General features: G+C 40.3%; 1 protein-coding gene across 1 annotated transcript in view; it reads right to left on the reverse strand.

The window, feature by feature from the left end:
- Positions 1 to 19455, reverse strand: part of LOC126210297 (gamma-interferon-inducible lysosomal thiol reductase-like) — a 92134-nt gene that overhangs the window by 20157 nt on the left and 52522 nt on the right. Inside the window, exon 4 of the mRNA XM_049939494.1 lies at positions 3526 to 3672. Within this exon, the coding sequence (XP_049795451.1) occupies positions 3526 to 3672 (147 nt within the window). The remainder of the gene's footprint in view (positions 1 to 3525; positions 3673 to 19455) is intronic.

Genomic DNA, 19455 nt, shown 5'->3' on the forward strand with positions numbered 1-19455 from the left:
CACTATTGCATTATTTCATTAATAATAATGATGATAGTAATGTAGGTTTGCTGTTATGTTTTCTATTATATTCATGAACATGAACCTAATGTGTGCATTTAACAAAATATAATAAATTACACTTTTTCTGATCCTAAAATTTCTATTAAAAAAATAAATAAATACAACTCAGTAACAAAGTAATCCAGTAGGGAGACTCATATCGACCAGCATGTGTACAAATGTTCATTTAGGTGGGCTGGAAGTTGGCTACAGCACACAGTACACAGCACGGTGTCAGCTACAGTGTCTGCGTAGACTTTTCTGTGCAAGTACCTATGATATTGTGCTGCTTTTGTGTCACATATATCTTCTTACGGTATGACATGCCGCATGCACTCTTCTTCTTAGGCAGAAACCACTCCGAAGTAATTCGGCCTTGAGTTTGTCTTAGGAATGTCACTCAGGAGGTGCAGCTATTCCATATTTGACTTTAGCCACATAATGATGATCCAGCTGGCTCATCACTAAGGCAAATTTAGGTGAATTCCAGTTATTCCAGTGAATTGAAAGCACACTTCTGCATATCTGAACCACAATACAGGATTACGAGGCCAACATGGAGGCAGTCCCACAGTGAGTCACAATAATGAGGGTACTTCAACAGCTGGTACGTGTTGCATTTCATGAAAATACTGTATTGGTTTTTAAAAGTTAGCCTTGCTCCTTCTGGTTACATAGACTGAACATGCAGGTTGATCACATCAGGGTCACCAATGTTGGTCCAAGTAGGTATGAGCTGTCTGAACAACTATAATTTTGTGTTCAACATACTCCCAGCTGTATGAAACATGATCCTCCAGTATTCCAGGAATGAATAAAATTTATTCACCAATAAACACAGAAGGTACATGATAATATTTGAGACTAGTTAGTGTTAGAGAAGAGTCTGACAGGAGCTGTTTACCACTGCGAAGAAACTACTGTCCTTTGTAACAGACATGGAACACTGCGCTGCACACAGAGAACAAACCAAAACCCAGTACCTCTGGCAGCTGGAGTGAGAACTCTTAAACAGCTTACATAAACACAGCAGCCAACAGTAGCTGGTGATCACTACAGATCTATGAAACAGTATTCCTTCTCTTCTTCCTTATGTTTTATTGCCATGTTCCAAGAGAAGCAATCTACCATTTTAATAATATTGCCTTTTTCCATCCAGGACTTTCCACTGTTTGCATAGCAAATTGCAGTGCATTGGGAAGAAAGCATTAGTTCTAGCAACCACTGATGAAATTATTCATACTAAAATTATTAGGGTCCTTGGAGAATGCTATAAGTATGTCTTATCATCTCTCTTATTGATGCATAACAAGCCTAGAGTCCAAGGAAAATTTAAAATGTGATATGCTGAAAGTATGGAAGTAGTAGTCCAATTAATGTAATAAGTCACCAATTGAAATGTTTCCTGGATATCTCTCTGACAGTTTTTGGCTGAGTAATGCAATACATTAGCTGGAAGGTAGGAATGTAACACCTCGGTTCAGTTTACAGTGATAAAAGCTATAGAAAGAATAATTTAAAATTAAGAATACAATTTTTAGAGGGGAAAATAGTGTAGAATCAGAGTTTGGTAATTGCAGATCAAAATTATAGTATATCAGCAAGTAGTTTAACATCTCAGTACAGCAAAGCCACAGAAGCTCCGTCATGGAGAAGGCAGTGACGTTAAACTCTTGTGATGAAAAACCTATAAAAAGGCCTGATCATCAGTATTGCCGCCTTTTTTCCTCGATTGTTTCGTTAAAGGGTGGGGAACCCATCTCAGTCAGTGAGACAATAATTAGATTGGACTTTATCGTGTTAAGATTCATGATAAACTGTAAGAATATTACGGAGATTAAAAGTGATGTAGTGTATGATCTCTGACTGTTGGTAGCAACGGAGTATTAAGGGGATTTTAGGACTATAGTGCCAGATTGGAACTTTACGAACATATAGATGACAGAAACTCAAATTATCTGCTGATACAAGTGAATTCAGAGGTACCGGTATTCAGATATTAACATGTGAAAGTGTCGTGTGCCGTTAGTTGCAAATCTGGATGTAGAGTGCATGCATATTGGCATTTGCAGACTATTTAGATTCCTCCAGGCTAGGAACCTTTTAAATAGACCATCATTCATCACCATCTTAATCCTTGAATATAGAGTGAAAGTGAAATACAAGAGTGTTGTACTTATTTCATTTACCTAGTACTAATCAGTGAAGGTTTTACGGAACCAAAGCTATTCAGCAGTAAGTCACCACCATCTAGCGGAAAGCGTAGGCATTAACTAACACAGTAACTGAAGTGAATGTTTATGTGTTCTACAAACTGCTTAATATGAACTTTTGTGACTCTTTGACATCCCCACTCCCTCCAAAAGGTGGCGCAGGCTGCCTTAATCATAAAAGGGGAGAGTTTTAGCCGGGCAAATTACTAAATAAAAGCGATATTTACAAGACTCACAGTAATAGCAAAACACAAGGCCCGCACCTCATCGGAGAGTCATCGCTGTCACGTTGGGAAGTAAAGCCAGAAAACCTACCAACGATACGTATCTACGAGCAGACGTCAACGTGGAGTACCTAAAAAGGGAACCACAAGAGAGTTGGGGATGCTTCAGCTGCTAATGTCAAAATGCCTCTTGTTACCTATGTCTTAAGTTGAAAATCTCTCTCTCTCTCTCTCTCTCTCTCTCTTTCTCTTTCTCTTTCTCTCCCCCCCCCCCCCCCCCCCCCTCTCTATTTCTCCCCAAATCAGTATCCACCTATACCGTGCATGCCTCAAATCGTTGACTTCTTATGCTTTTCAGCAAGCTGCTGATTGCTGAAAATCTGACAACATACTCCTTCTCTGCACGCTACTAAATGACATGTTTCTCTTCTTTTGTAAACCACATAAAAAACTTTTTACACTCAGAAAACAACTTCACACAGTACCCTATCTGCTTGACAAGTACAGTTCAAACACATTCACAATAAACAGAGCCACAATTCACAGCAGACCCTCTTATGTCGAACTTATTTTTGTTCCGTGACTTCCTTACGCAATGTCATGGCCATCTTCCTCCACATAGGCCAGTGCAACTTTGATGACCCGTTAGCTGAAGGAAACACTAAGAACAAATATCACCAAACATTAGCCGCTGCCAGCATTGGCCTGTTCAGTAACAACATTGTCTCCATTACTATTCAATCAATGCGCACATTCCGAGAAACCCCATGCTCGATGCACGTTCTCCACATTCCAATCAACATTAAATAAATTTTCTTCAGCAGTCAATGACCATCACTCATCAGTGCTAAATACACTGTGCAACACATCACTTTAACAAAGTGATATGTCACAATATACAGCTCAAGTAAAAACTAAACTGAGTGCAAGGTTGTCTCCCACAAAAATGTGTCCAATTGATCTTTCGCTGTGTGAACATAACTGAGTCTACAGCATTTCATCTTAAATAATAGTGTGTTCATGTATCTAAGTCTTAAAATACATACCCCATTTAATGTCACTGTTGGTACGAATGTTAAACTAGGATCCAATGAATGGGTAGCATCTCCACATCTTTTCAGCAGCCCTGTTCCTTCCAGTCCTCTAGAACACTGCAGGATTGGTCTCCATGTAATGTTGAGCTTACTGGCACACTGAAACAAGTACCGATATAATCTCACAGTGAGGAGAAGAGATTATCTGAGCATGAAAAGTAGAATTAGGGACTAAACAGATTCAAAAGACCTTGCTTTAAAAACTTAAGAGATACATTTGAACATCCGCAATAGTTCCCATGTTTGACATAGCATTTCATGGTTTCAGAGACATGGAAATGCATCTGTCAGTTCTGCAACACAGTGAAGCATACATCAAGTCCAAACATTGATTAAGACGAGCTGTAAAATATTTTCACAGCTGATTACTCTAGCATTACCATTATGGTTTCTTTGTCTCCTTTGGTGTGCCAGTTTCTTTAATGTTAGTTTTGTTGTGTTTGGGTTACACATTTATTTTATGACTTTTTACTGTACAATTTTTCATACTTCTACTTTCTTGGTGTTTAGTGCCTAGAAAAATAATTTCAAAATAAAAATAGACTGCAACCAAATACACAGGGGAAGACAAAACTTTCCCAACGGAGGTTCAGAGAGTGATCAAAATCATTTGCCGAATGTTTTGACGTGAAGAAGCAAACCAGAATTTTGATTTTGTAGTTGAACAATTGAACTACAGTCAGTGGCATATGGGTCTTTTTCCCCTTCAAAATATCCAGCATCTTAATTTAGGAACAGAAAGTCAACTTTGGTCATTCATTCATGATGTTCCGAAGAGGCTTCAGAGATATGAAACTAGTCAAGATGAACATTGAGAAATTACAAGAAACTTGTACAAACTTCATCTGTTCATTACACTGACAATAAACTGCCATTGCACCAATTCATATTATTTATGATTTTGCTGGCTAAATGTAGCCTATTAAATTAGTATGAAAGCCACTACTAAGAAAAAACTTCTGGTTTCTCAGTTATTTTCCTTAACATTTACACACACACACACACACACACACACACACTGGCCATTTTCAAACAAAAGTGTAACCTTCATCTGGGGCCTATTCACAAAATAGAACTAAGTCATCATGAAGTTTTGCAATGCACAATGCTTCATTGCATGTAGTTAACAATAATTTTAGTCTGCAAATATATGTAACAGATAATTTGTAGTAGTGCTGTAGTGGCTGCTGAAGTTTCTTTTTTTTCCTGCCAGCAATATCTTGCATTGTGCTAGATGGGAACTGGTTGAAGACATTTGCACTGAGTATGTAACCCTTGAAGATAGATGTAAACTGCCCTGAGAAGGCCTGCTTACAAAGTTTCAAGTACTGGCTTTCAATTATGACTGTAGGAATATACTACAATCTCCTACATGTCACTCAGATAGGGATGGTGAAGACAAGATTAGATTCACCACAGCATGCACAGAAACATATAAACAATCATTCTTCCCACACTCCATACATGAACGGAACAGGAAGAAACCCTACTAACTGGTACTTTGGGATGTACTCCCTGCCATGCATTTCACGGTGGTATGCAGGGTATACAGGGTGAATCACCTAAAACTTTCAATGCAGATAATGTGGAAATGAAAAGAGCTATCGCTGTGCAGTTCTTATAGAATGGTTTGGTAGTCAGGGACTCATATTGTTAACAAATCAACAGATTTTAATAATACTGAGAAAGTGTATTTTTTCTGCAATTTTTAAATGGAAAAAAACTAAGGTAGGGTAAATAAAAATGTCAGTGGTGTTTGTTGGAGGATTCTAGTGTGACTCATTAATGAGATGTCCTATTTTTTAAAGTTTTCACACCAACACTTGCTTGTGCCATTCAACCCACCTAGTTACTCGGCTCAATGTTGTTAAGTTTGTTTACAGTGTGCGTGTGTGTTCCTTGAGTACATTACAACTTAATAGTCAGTTAGCGTATGACATTCCAAGCAGTAGGTCACGAGTGGACGACGGGATTCACCGATGCAAATAAGGCCAACTTGCTCACGGTGTATGGAGAGTCTAGGAAGAATTCAATTCGTCCTCGTACGGTGCATGCGGCAGGATATCCCACCAGACATCACCCATCTCGGCAGTTATTTATCGATCTCTTCAACCAGGTATGTGATAGAAATGGCAGTGTAACACATAGACAACATGACAGAAGGAAACAAGTGGTGACAGAAGAAGGAAAAATTACTATTCTTCTTGCTGTTGCACTTAACCCACATGTTAGCTCCCGTGCAACAGCACAAGGAAGGGGCACGAGTCAGGCAAGCGTCCCATGAATTCTCCGGTGACATAGGGTCCATCCTTATCACATCTCTCTCCATCAAGAGCTGCACGTAAAGGATTATGAGAATCGTGTTAACTTTTGCACACTGGCATTTAGACAGATAATCCAGATCTATCGTGTACCTCGGTTAGTGAGGAAGCCACATTTATCAATTACAGACAGGTTGAAACATCCCCTTTTAATGATTTTACATGACTGTGCTTAAACTGATACACAATATTTTTAGCGCAACGCAATCTGACTTTCAAAAAATCCCTACGAAAGAATGGCCCTGACTAACATTAACCTATGCGTTTCACAAATCGCTTACCTCACAAAAATCTTGATTACTCGAACTACTGCAATACAGCGAGCGCCACTACTGCCAGCTAAATAAAAGATTCAAACTATGGAAGGCACTAACTACTGATAGGGATAGTTAGCAAATGAAAGATATTAGTAGAGAACAAACACTGTATTTACCTTAATAGTCATGACAAATTACAAAACTCCGCCATCTCTCTCCCCACATCCACCACTGCTGGCGGCTCACCTCCAACTGCGCAACACTACGCGCTGTTCACAGCCAGCTGCCTAACACTACAATGGCGAGTATTACAACAATGAAAAGCAGCCACAGACTGCACACAGCACAGCCAGTGATTTTCATACAGAGGTGGCGTTACCAATAAACAAACCTAAACAGCCTACTTACATAGCCCCCATGCTCCCCACAAAAAATTTTACAAATTGGGTTGGGCAGTGGGCAATACATATTTGATAAAATTTTTCATAATCGTAATTACAATAACAAAGAAATCAAATGCACACACTGATTGATACAATGTTGGTCAAAAGCTAAAATTTTCTCACAGTCCATAAAGACAGTCCTGATCATTCATCACATTGCAGTGTTTTTCTCAATGTCTGAGCAGTAAAAGAAAATGCACACGGAAGTAGTGGATTTCCATGCAGTCTTGAAGAAGTAGCGTTGTCCTTCCAACGGAAAGACAGTGCTGACTCTTGACATGCTGACAGGTAATGGGCCACAACAGAGCAAACCCACAGCGGAGTCAGTCGAAGTTTTGAAGAGTATTGGTGGGTAGGTCATCACAGAGCAGACCCACTGTAGTCCTGGTAGAGATTACGGTATTGGTGGGCCACCAGAGGTGCAGACCCACAGCAGTCCTTGTAGAGATGGCCAGCAGCCATCTGTTGTGACTGTGCAGGTGCACAATCACCATTGAAGAGTCTTGCGGATAATATAGCAAGTCCATAATCACCACTTGTGCACTCACAAAGTTTTTTGTTTTTTTTTTTTTTTTTTTTTTTTTTTTTTTAATCGTCCTTAGAACCAGCAATGCTGTTATCCAGTCCCTTGCTGAATTATTAACACACATACAAACACTAACAGTCCCTACTTCTCACATATTGTCCGTATACTATGACCAACAGAAATGTGTGCAGTGAAATGTAACTTACAAGTTACTTAATTTGCTGAACTGGTGTCAATTACAATTTTATAACATGAGAATACAATTACAAAGGTACAAAATACATCATTAAAGAACATAACAATACAGATAACATTTGTAGTAATACAGGCTTTACAAAAGAATAAAAATATATACATCAGTGTTACAGGAATTATGACATAAGTAAATACATAAAAGATCAGAATAATTTTCGAAACATCAACTTCACATATGAGCAGTAAAACAAAACAGATAAATGTCTAAACATCTTTACAAAGTAAATAACATATTATCAATGCAAATTATATTTGAGGATAACAGTATTCCTCATCATAGTTCATGTAGCTGAGTATTAGAAGAGAAAAAAGTTCTATGAAACAGTAAACAGAGACAGGAAGAAAACAAATACACAAGGGTGCACAAACACATAGGGGAATAACACAATGGAAAGGACAGGGTTCGTTTTCAGTGTAACTTTTGGTACTGCAGTATTTTGCGAACAAAACCTTTTTTGTTCTTGGAGATCTCCCTTCATTCATCAATATTCCCAAAAAGTCCTATCTGTACCTCTTTTCTGTATTCTAACCATATTTCTTTCAAAATAAATGTGGCTCATTGTACAATATTCATTTAGGCCCAAATCTTTTTTTATATACCTTGTCAATGCATTGCTTCCAATTCATCATAGTTAGTTTCTTATATAGTCTACCCCCTCTTAAGCTAACTTAAATCTACTGAGCTCAGATAGTAAACTAAGGGACGAGGCAATGCAGCATCACATAAAACAATTAATAGAAACAGCAATAAAAAAAACGCAGATTTGCGAAGCAAGCAGCATTAAGAAATTAGCAAAGCAATTGTAATATTACAACTAATCTAAGGCAATGTGCAACAAACAATAACAAGAAATCATTAGTAAAACTGGCTTAACAGAATAATACAAAGTCAAATTCAATAACACTATGCCTGGCAAACAGCAGCAACTTATACCTAAACATGACATAGCTCAAGCAGAAAAAATATTACAGTAAAAATGGCCATGTTTAAAACTTACGTCACATCTTAACACTAGAGTGATGCATCACAAAAACTTACTCTACGAAAAAAAATTAATAAGTAGTTGAAAAGAAAATTATGTATGCAGTTCCTGTTATTAGTCCCTTCTTATTGTTCTTTCCATTCCAAGAGCTCCTTTTTCGAAGAATGTGGATTACAAAATTATTATTTAATAGATCTGCAGACAGAAAATATTTATATTAGTACATCTATAAAATTTTATTTGAACCAATGCTGCAGTGCAGCTAGAAACTAGATATCAAATGAAATAAGCAACTATGAAAGGCAAAGCATAAAAATATCATTCAGTAGTCATGAGGTATTTCATAAGTTAGTAGAAAAATCTCTCAACTAGAGAGACAGTAGTCATAATCAGGTGTATAGACATAAAAATATTTCTCGTCATTTCATTAGGCATCCAGTGTAATCATATGTTTTCAAGTTCGACCGTGTCGTTTTTTACGATGCTTTCTACAAAGGAATGTCAGAAGCGAGGTTAATGGCTTCCCCTTTTTTTTTTCTACCTGTGCTTCCGGAAAGGCACACCCTAATGGCTTGTTCTCCAGGTGTCTGACACAGCTGTGTGCCCACGACGCATTACGTGCAGGTGGTCACTTAACTTTCTTACGGAAATATTTACGACAGCAGATTCCGCTACAGTGGCAGTCTTAAAAAAAAATTCACAGGTTGAGAATTTGCGTTACCAATCTGTAGAAACAAAATCCTATAAATATAAGTGTCCAAAAAAAAATATTCGTCAGCATTGTGATACATTCACGCATTTACACACATTTCATAACTCTAAAGTACAATTCTTGGTTTCCAACATCCTTTTTCCCTAACCACTACTCATTATTCCTTACTTTATTACACATATACATATTCGTCGACACGTCTTCAATATTTCATCTTAGAAATCCGTAGCATAATCAAATTCCTCATATACGGTAGCATCACCTTATTGATCATAAACATATCTCAACAGCATAATACACATCGTCGTCGTAAAAATAACATCATAACACCTCAGTCAAATCTCTCAATAGTCGTAGCTAATATCAAAACCTAAAAAAAATTCTCTGCTCATTTCAATGGTGTCATCGACCTCAAACGTACTTTAAAAATCATGATCCCATACCAAATACATCATTCAAAGCTCACGTAGTATCACAATGGTTCTGAAAAAATATGAACAGTTTACAAAGTACAGACAAAATACAGTTTCATAAGTGTGAAGTTATCCAACTGTGTAATTGCGTAAACGTCTGTCACTGACGTAGTAAAAAGAATGTTTGTTTCTCTGTCAAATAATCAGATAGCTGTGTAATTCTGTGTTAGAGAAATATGGTACCGATGTGTAAAGTTGTATAAGCAAATACCATATTAGCTAGGGCTCCTTGTGCGTGCCAAACACATGGTACACAAAGTAGGCGTGTACCCCCCTGAGGATAAATGTAATTATACCCTCAGGTGTTACAAATTACATCAATGGAATGAAATGTATCTCGGAAAACTTTCTTTGTAATTCAAAAATCTTTAAAAATAAATGTTTTAAGTACAAAATTAATCACTCAAATACGTGTCCTATAGCGCTAAACTGTGCGTCATGTTGTAAGATAATCTCTGTGGAAGTCTCGTAGTTATCGTCCTCCAAAAGCTAAGTTCTGCAGAAGTCAATGTACTTACCTGATGATACACAAAAGTGAAATGCTTTGCGTATAGATATCTTAGTTATTACGCTTATTGTTGTGATGAAGAAAGTACTGTACTGTAACGTATTGTTGTGCTACGGAAAAGGCTGCCTCATTGTTGCTATACCACAAAAGTTACTACTAAAACATGTTTTTCTTTCCAAAAGAATTCAGAAAACTGTGCAAATATAAAACAGAAACACCGCAAAAGCAACATTGTAAATTGTCACTCATTAGTAGCGTCGTGATAAAATCGTGTAGCTGTCACATAAACTAACCTCTGTGTCATCTGGTATCTCACAGAAAGTACTTTAAACCCAGAATGTATTTTCAACTAAACCAAAATGTTGCCTAAAAAAAAAGCAGATTATCTTTCAATAAACGGTTTTACATGTGAAATGTGGTCTAAACCTTTTCTCTTCCTAGTACGCAGAGTTTGAACAATGCAATTAACATGCGGTATACGTCGTTAAAGAATACTGGAATTTTTTTCAAGGTTAGCGCTATGTTATTTTTCTCGGAGCCAGCCGGCGCACGCGGCTACCTGCGGTGCGGGTCATTGTCTGTCTCTATGTTGGCGCGCGTCGTTATTGGGATTAGGAGACCGAACTTCTACAAATTCGCCTTGCCGAGAGGGCCCAGCTCTGTTAGAATCCCGCCAGTTCTGATGTAATTCAGGTCTGTCGTTACGATCATATCGTCTGTCATCATGTCGGTAGATGCCATAGTTTCTTTCTTGTCGGTCACAAGGTGGAGAATTTCTCCCTGAATCGTAACTGCGCGCTGAACCGTTGCGTCTGAAGTAATACTGCCTCCCTTTTTTTTTTTTTTTTTTTCTTTTTTTTAACAGCTTATAATAAAAATCATTGTGTCGGCGAGTAGCATATCGGTCATTGTTACGTCGTTTCGGCGGTTTCATCTCAAAATTCGGCGCACACCGCCAACCTCTTTCATAATTTCCGAAGTGCCCTGTGTTATTATTTTGCGTCTTTTCTGTATTTCTATGTCCCTCTTCCCGTGTTGGAGCGCGAGTGTCCTCTGAAATACGTAATTCTTGTATTACCTGTGTCAGCTGATCTTGTACTTCGCGGATTTCTCTTTGGTGTTGCGTATTAATTTGATTCAGATTTTGTTTCAGTTTCCTAATTTGTTCGCTCTCTTCTGTGTCATTAAAGACTACCGGTTTTGTGTCTTTCAGATTATCATCTACCTTCGTAGATAAGTTAGTGAACTGATCCGAAAGTTCGGCTACTTTCTCCGATAGTGAACACATTTCCTCAGTGTGTTTTTCTGAACCAAGTTTCAGATTGTCCATTTGTGTTGAAATCGAATCTACTGTGTCCTTCAAGTTTTCCTGAGTTTTTGCAAGTTGCATAACCGAATCGGTAGATGCAACTGAGTCAAATTTAGCTTGCAAGGTCTCATGATTTTCATGAACAGTAGTTTGCAGTTCTTTTATGGCTGCTTCGTGATTCTGTAGTGCATTTTCATGACGCGAAAAAATAGGTTGGAAATGCTCACAAATTTGTGTTTTTACGTCGTTACAGACTTTTTGACATTTCGATTCAATGTGATGTAACTCAGTAGTTAAATCCTCACGTGTTTGTTCAAGAGTTTGCTCCAATGAGTCTAACTTTTGAAGATTTTGTTCCATTTGTTTCTGATTTTGCTCAATTGTGTCTAACTTTTGAAGATTTTGTCCCATTTGTTGCATTAGCTGTAATAACAATGCATTAGTGTCTGGAATCTGTTCCTCTACGCTTTTCGGCAGTGCATTTGCACCGGCAACATTCACATTTTGACAAGCAGAAAATGTGTCTTGACTTATTTGAGAAAACGGTGAGGATCCAAAACCTGAATCTACAGTATTTGTGAGATCGTCTCGTGTCATTTCGGATTCCTGAGCCGCGCTATTGCCGACCGATCGATCGATCGATAATGCTTCCCTGTTCTCTAATTGTTTCGCTGTCTACACCATTGTTTGCAGCCCGCTCCATTTCCCTATGCACAGTTACCAAATTACTACTTTGAACGTCTGTTAATTCATTACACAGTGGTGCTGGCAAGCTACGCTCGTCGTCACTATTATTTCTCAGTTTGCTTTGGAGTCTAGTGTTACGTTTTTCACACGCCATTATTGTCACAGTATTTCACACGACAACACAGAAAAGCACAATTTGAAGAGCAAAAATAAGAGAACACATTAACATAACACTGAAAATAATATCTAGTTAATTGCAGCTGCGAAATACTTGGTGCAAATCTACATGCATGCCACAACTGTTTTACTGTACAACAATGAAAAACTACAACTACAATGGAAATTGTCTCTACAATTACGCGCTAGCAATAAACAAAATCTACACTAATTACACAAACTACAAGAAAAAAATCAGAAGATTCCAGTGAGGTATCCTGGCAGTGAGGTATCCTAGGCTAAGGGTCGACATATGAAACATCCCCTTTTAATGATTTTACATGACTGTGCTTAAACTGATACACAATATTTTTAGCGCAACGCAATCTGACTTTCAAAAAATCCCTACGAAAGAATGGCCCTGACTAACATTAACCTATGCGTTTCACAAATCGCTTACCTCACAAAAATCTTGATTACTCGAACTACTGCAATACAGCGAGCGCCACTACTGCCAGCTAAATAAAAGATTCAAACTATGGAAGGCACTAACTACTGATAGGGATAGTTAGCAGATGAAAGATATTAGTAGAGAACAAACACTGTATTTACCTTAATAGTCATGACAAATTACAAAACTCCGCCATCTCTCTCCCCACATCCACCACTGCTGGCGGCTCACCTCCAACTGCGCAACGCTACACGCTGTTCACAGCCAGCTGCCTAACACTACAATGGCGAGTATTACAACAATGAAAAGCAGCCACAGACTGCACACAGCACAGCCAGTGATTTTCATACAGAGGTGGCGTTACCAATAAACAAACCTAAACAGCCTACTTACAAGGTAAACCACCAAAATATGCACTATTAGTCTGCTTAAAATACCCGTTGGCTTTGGCATGTGTAATGTCAGCACCCGTGGAGTCTAAATGTCTGGTGTGGGATAGTGTACCATCAACTCATAGGCCTGTTTTTCATAGACGGAACACTGAACGGACAAAAGTATCGCAGCCTCCTAACGGATCATTTTCCACAGATGCTAGAAGTCATTCCTCTGCAGACTAGGAGGAACCTGTGGTACAAACATGATGGCTGTCCAGTTCCTAGTGCACAAAGCAAAGAACTAGCTGTGTCTTCATGAATTGTTTCCAAATTGTTGGACTGGACACAGAGGACCTGCACCTTGGCAGCCCATTCCACAGCTTTAATGCCAGTAGACTTTTTTCTGTGGGAAAAGTTAAAGACACTGTCTACGAGGACATACCGACTACATCCGACAATGTGCAATGACGTATTACTGCAGCCTGCTTGGACATCTCCACTGTAATGCTAGCAGGTGTGCAGCAGTCTCTCCACACCGGCGCGAGTTACCACTGTTGGTGGTTGTTTTGGACACAAACTATGACGGTGAATTGTCTAGTTTCTGGTCAGAATCCACAGAACCAGTGAATCCTCTTGTGCAGTTCTCTGCTGTAAGCTACTGCAGATTTTGTACAAGTATCACTGTGTGAACTTTTCAAAACACAATATCTCGTAAATGACTTGCACTAGAATCCTTCAGAAAACACTACTGGAACTCTAATTTACCCTACTTTACTTAACTTTCCAGTTTTTCTTAACCTCAAACCTTGCCTCACCATCATTCTCCAAATCCCTCAACATGCAAGATAGCTTTACATCTGCAGAAAGAACCGCAATCCACCACATAAAATCTGATTCTGACCTTATTACCACACCTGCTGACAAAGGCTGCACCACTGTTGTTTTGAACTGCAAGGACGCCTGGCAGAAGGACTCCACCAACTGTCACGTTCATCCACCTACAAATCCTGCCTCAGTGACCCCATTCCAGAAATCCAGCAGGATGTCCAGTCTCTCCCCAAAGCCTTAGATCCATACCAGAACCTCACCCGAGAGACTGCACTCCTCACCTCTACCACTTTGCTCTCCTGCCATCTACATTCTTCCTAAAGTCAATAAACCTAACCACCCAGGATTCCCCATTGTGCCTGGTTACTGTGTCCCTACTGAAAGGATCTCTGCCCTCGTAGACCAACACCTTTAGCTTATTACCCACAGCCTACTGTCCTGTATAAAATACACTGTTTCCTCCATTGACTCTTTGCAATTCCTGTTCCTTTACCACACGGTGCCCTGCTCATCACAGTTGATGTCACCTCCATTTACATGAACATCCATAATGCCCATGGCTTAGCTGCTGTTAAAAACCATCATTCCCAATGCCCAACAGATTCTAAACCTACAGCCTCTGGTCATCACAACAAACTACCCATAATTACTTCTCCTTTGAAGTCATCACCTACAAACAATTGTGGCACCAGCATGACATCATCCTTTGGCAACCTATTCATAGGCCATGTAGAGTAATACTTCCTAGCCACCCAGAATCACAAACTCCCACCTGGTTCAGATTCACTGAGTACATCTTCATGATCTGGACTTAGGGTCAGTACACCCTATCCATCCATATTCCTTCAGATCCTCAACACCTTCTCTTCCATTCTCTTCACATGATCCTCCTCAACCCAACAAGCCAACTTACTCAATGTTGGCATTCACCTCAAACAAGGCTACATCAGTACCTCCATCCATATAAACCTACCAACCACCAGCAATACTTCCATGTCAAAAGCTGCCACCCGTTCCATACCAAGACGTCCCTTCCATACAGTGTAGCCAGCCACGGCCATTGCATCTGTAGTATTGAGCAGGCCCTCTCAAAATATACCAAGGGTCTCACTGAGGCCTTTGTAGACCATAATTAAACTCTCAATTTGTACGGAAACAAACCTCTTCCTTGTCCCTTCAGTCTCCCACTACCTCCCGAAGTCCCATCATCTGGCTACAGAGGTGCTTTCCCCTCATAAATCTCTACCACCAAGGACCAGAGTAACTGAATCACATTCTCCGCCAGGGCTTCGACTGCTTCTTGTTGTGGCCTGAAGTGAGGAATGCCCTACACATTATCCTCCCCATCTCTCACACAGTGGTATCCCACCACCCACGAAACCTTCACATTATCCTTTCCCATTCCTTCACTACCCCTGCTTCCAATCCCTTACCTCATGGCTCGTATCCCTGTAATAGACCTAGATGCAACACCTGTTCCACACATCCTCCCACCACCACCTACTACACTCCGCTCTTAAGCCTCACCTATCCCAACAAAGGCAGGGCTACCTGTGAAAGCAGTCAAGTGATCCACAAGTTAAGCTGCATCCACTGTGCTGCATTCTATGTGAGCATGACAACCAACAAGCTGTCTGTCTGCACGAATGGCCACCGACAAACTGTGCCCAAGAAACAACTGGACCACCCAGTAGCTGAGCCCACTGTCCAGCACAATATCCTTCGTCTTAATGACTGGTTCACAGTGTGTGACATCTGGATCCTTCCTACCAATGCCAGCTTTTCTGAATTGCACAGGTGGGAACTCTCCTCACAATACATACTATGTTCCTGTACGCTTCCTGGCCTCAGCCTTCATTAGTCACTGTCCTACACCCACCTATCCCCTTTCCTGTTTCCACTGCAGTACTACACAGCCCTCTATTTCACCAACATACCCACAGTCTCTTTACTTTTCTCATCCCCCCTCCCCCCACTCTCCAAATCCTGTGTCTAACTATCCAACTGCATCTAGCTCTCACAAACAGCACTACATGCTCTCACAAGCTGCACTTTACTGTCCCACACCTGTACTCTGCTCTCCCTCCCACGCTCTGCCCCACCAAACAGACTGGGTCTCCCACCAAGCGCAGCTGCTTACAGTCTGGCCTTGGTAGCCAGAGATTGTGGTGAAATGTGCATGAGCTGCATTTGTGTGAATGTTATCTATTTCAGAAGAAGGTATTCTGGCCAAAAGCTTATGTGTTTAGTAGTCTTTTTGTAGTGCTTGTCTGTGACTCAACATCTCTGCACTATGGTGAGTAGCAATCTAACCTTTTCATAATATTTCCATTATTCCACCTTGCATTTTTCATTATTTGGTTCCACCCTACTTTTATATGGTATTTCTACAATCTGTTTATTGTCTATCAATATGAGCCCCTGACTACAAATCCATTCTGTGAAAACTGCACATCAATTGTCAACTTCCATTCCCACGATATCTGTGGTGCAAATTTTAGATGATTTACCATGTATATGTTAATTTAGGTGTAGACATAAGTCGAATCTGAATCCTAGATAATGAGGTAAAGTCTATAGAAAATTATTTTTGAGCAATAGACAGGCACATTAAAAAGCAGACTTCTGGATAAGCTGCCAAGATCTTTTGTCAGATGAAGAAAAAAAAACACACTAACACACACAAATGGCTGTTGTTGTCTTCAGGTGCTGGGGGCTGAGGCAGGTAATGGGGCTACGAGACAGTTGTCAGACAGAGTGGGAGGGGGAAATGATAGCACGTTGGGTGGGGGAAGATGCTGAGTGGTACCTCTGGGAGTGTGCAGGGATGTGGTGGGAAAGGGATGATGGGCTGTTAGATGCAGAGTTGGGAGGCTGTACTGGCGGTAGAAATGGGGGAGAGGAGGGAAGCAGAGAAGCAGAAGGGACTATGCAGGCGCACTGGTGGCAGAAGGAGGGGCGGGGGGGGGGGGGGAGGGGGAAGGATAGCCAGCATGTGTGAGGGTGGAGTGGTAGCAGGGAAGGGGTAGACACATGGAGGAGGGGGACTAGAAAAGGTTGAGGCTGATGGGAGGTGGCTTATGGCAATGAAGGATATGTTGCAAGGAGAAATTCCACTTGCATAATTCAGAAAAGCTGGTGTTACTAGGAAGAGCCCTAATGGCATGGGCTGTGAAGCAGTCATTGAAGTCATCATACCCTTTCAGGTGGCATTCTTGGCAACTGGATGGTGCAGTTATCTCTCAGTCACAGTTTGGTTGTGGTCATTCGTGCGGACAGACAGATGTCAGTGGTAATGCACACATAGGATGCTCCACAGTGGTTACTGTCGAGTCGGTAGACCCGTGGCTGCTTACGCAGGTGGCTCTGCTTTTGATGGGGTAGAAGATGCCTGTGAGATGACTGGAGTATGTGATGGTGCTGGGATGTATGGTACAGACTTTTCATCAATATCTTTGACATTGAACACCAGCAAGCCTTGATTGTGAAAGGAGACTGGACATTAGGATATAACATCTGTTTTTAATGTATCATCTGTATTTATATCCATTTATGTACTTTTATGCATTCTTGACTGTATTTCCTCTGTATTGGTGTATGCTAAAAAAATACAGGGATATAAGCCATGGGGCAGAGTGGAGTAGGGACAGACAATGATATTGTAAAAGTTAAGTGGACAGCAGAATACAACTATAGGAGTGGCAGGGGGGGGGGGGGGGGTGAGGAGGGGAGGTTAGTGGGTAGGATATTCCTCAATCCCCAAGCACAATGAGATATAGCCAAAACTCTGTCAGAAAACATGATTTCGTTGCTCCAATCCTGGATGGTAGTGACTCATGAAAAGGGTAATGCTTTGTTATGGGTCAGTGGGTATGTAGGTGGTGGTAGGGGACTGGGGAGACCAGCTGCAGGAGATCAGTTTCCGGACAAGGTGAGGAGGGTAATTTCTGCCTGTGAAGGCAGGTTCAGAGGAGACTGCCAGTCCCTGAAGATGTGATGACCACAGGTAGGTAGGGGACTTTCCAGCGTGAAATGGTGGCAATTGACAAAGTGGAGGTATTTTGGGTGGTTGGTAGGTTTCATGTGGACAGTGACTTCAGATGTAGCCATGTGTGAGGTTGATGTTGGCATCAAGGAAGGTGGCTTGCTGGGCTGAGGTGGACCAGCTGAAGTGAATGTGAGAGAAGGTGTTGAGGTTCTGGGGGAATGTGGATAGGGTGGGTGTACTCACTTTGATCCAGACCACGAAGAGGTTATCAATGAATCTCAACAAGGTGAGGATTTGGGACCCTGCGCAGCTAGGAAGGATGCTTTAGACTGGCCACAAATAGGCTGGCATAGTGTTTTATTTATTTATTCTTGTTAGTGCCATGCAGGTGCCTGTGCCCGTTCCATAGATATTTTTGTAGATGATGGTTTAAAAACAGAAGTAATTAGGGGTGACAGTATAGTTGGTCACAGTCTCACAGTGGTTATGAAGGAGGTTGTAAGTGTGTGTGTGTGTGTGTGTGTGTGTGTGTGTGTGTGTGTGTGTGTGTGTGTGTGTGTGTGTGTTTTTCTCCATATGCTGAGGGACTTTGCATAACAGCTTATCCACCTGTCTACTTTTCTATGTGGCTATATGTTGAGTAGCAATCTATCATGATTCATAGTGTTTTTCCATCACAGATTTTTTATTTTTTGAACATTATTTTTGTACCTTGCATTGCACTTGTACAAATAGCAGTGCACATATAACAAAAGTAAAGTCATGGACTGATTTAGAAACACAATGTAAAGCAAAAAACAAATTATCATCAGAAACAAAAATCATTAAGGTGAAAAGGTAGAGGGAATTCAGTAAGAATTCAGAGATCATTAAAGAGATTTCTGCAAGATGACAATCTACTTCATAGAATTTCTTCATGCTCGCTTCCACTGAATAAATATTTGATGTGCTTTAGGTGTCCTGCCCTACAAGATAATTCCTTATGGCAACAGCCAGTGAAAATGTGCGTGATAAGCTAATCGAGAGCAGTTGAACAGAATGGACAGTGTCATGAAAGGAGGATATAAGATGAACATCAACAAAAACAAAACAAGGATAATGGAATGTAGTGGAATTAAGTCAGGTGATGCTGAGGGAATTAGATTAGGAAATGAGACACTTAAAGTAGTAAAGGAGTTTTACTATTTGGCGAGCAAAATAACTGATGATGGTCGAAGTAGAGAGGATATAAAATGTAGACTGGCAATGGCAAGGAAAGCATTTCTGAAGAAGAGAAATTTGTTAACATCGAGTAGTGATTTGAGTGTCAGGAAGTCGTTTCTGAAAGTATTTGTATGGAGCGTAGCCATGTATGGAAGTGAAACATGGACGATAACTAGTTTGGACAAGAAGAGAATAGAAGCTTTCGAAATGTGGTGCTACAGAAGAATGCTGAAGATTAGATGGGTAGATCACATATCTAATGAGGAGGTATTGAATAGGATTGTGGAGAAGAGGAGTTTGTGGCACAACTTGACTAGAAGAAGGGATCGGTTGGTAGGACATGTTCTGAAGCATCAAGGGATCACCAATTTAGTATTGGAGGGCAGCGTGGAGGGTAAAAATCGTAGG

Source organism: Schistocerca nitens, chromosome 10 (assembly GCF_023898315.1).
Source record: "Schistocerca nitens isolate TAMUIC-IGC-003100 chromosome 10, iqSchNite1.1, whole genome shotgun sequence".
In the NCBI taxonomy this organism is placed as follows: domain Eukaryota; kingdom Metazoa; phylum Arthropoda; class Insecta; order Orthoptera; family Acrididae; genus Schistocerca; species Schistocerca nitens.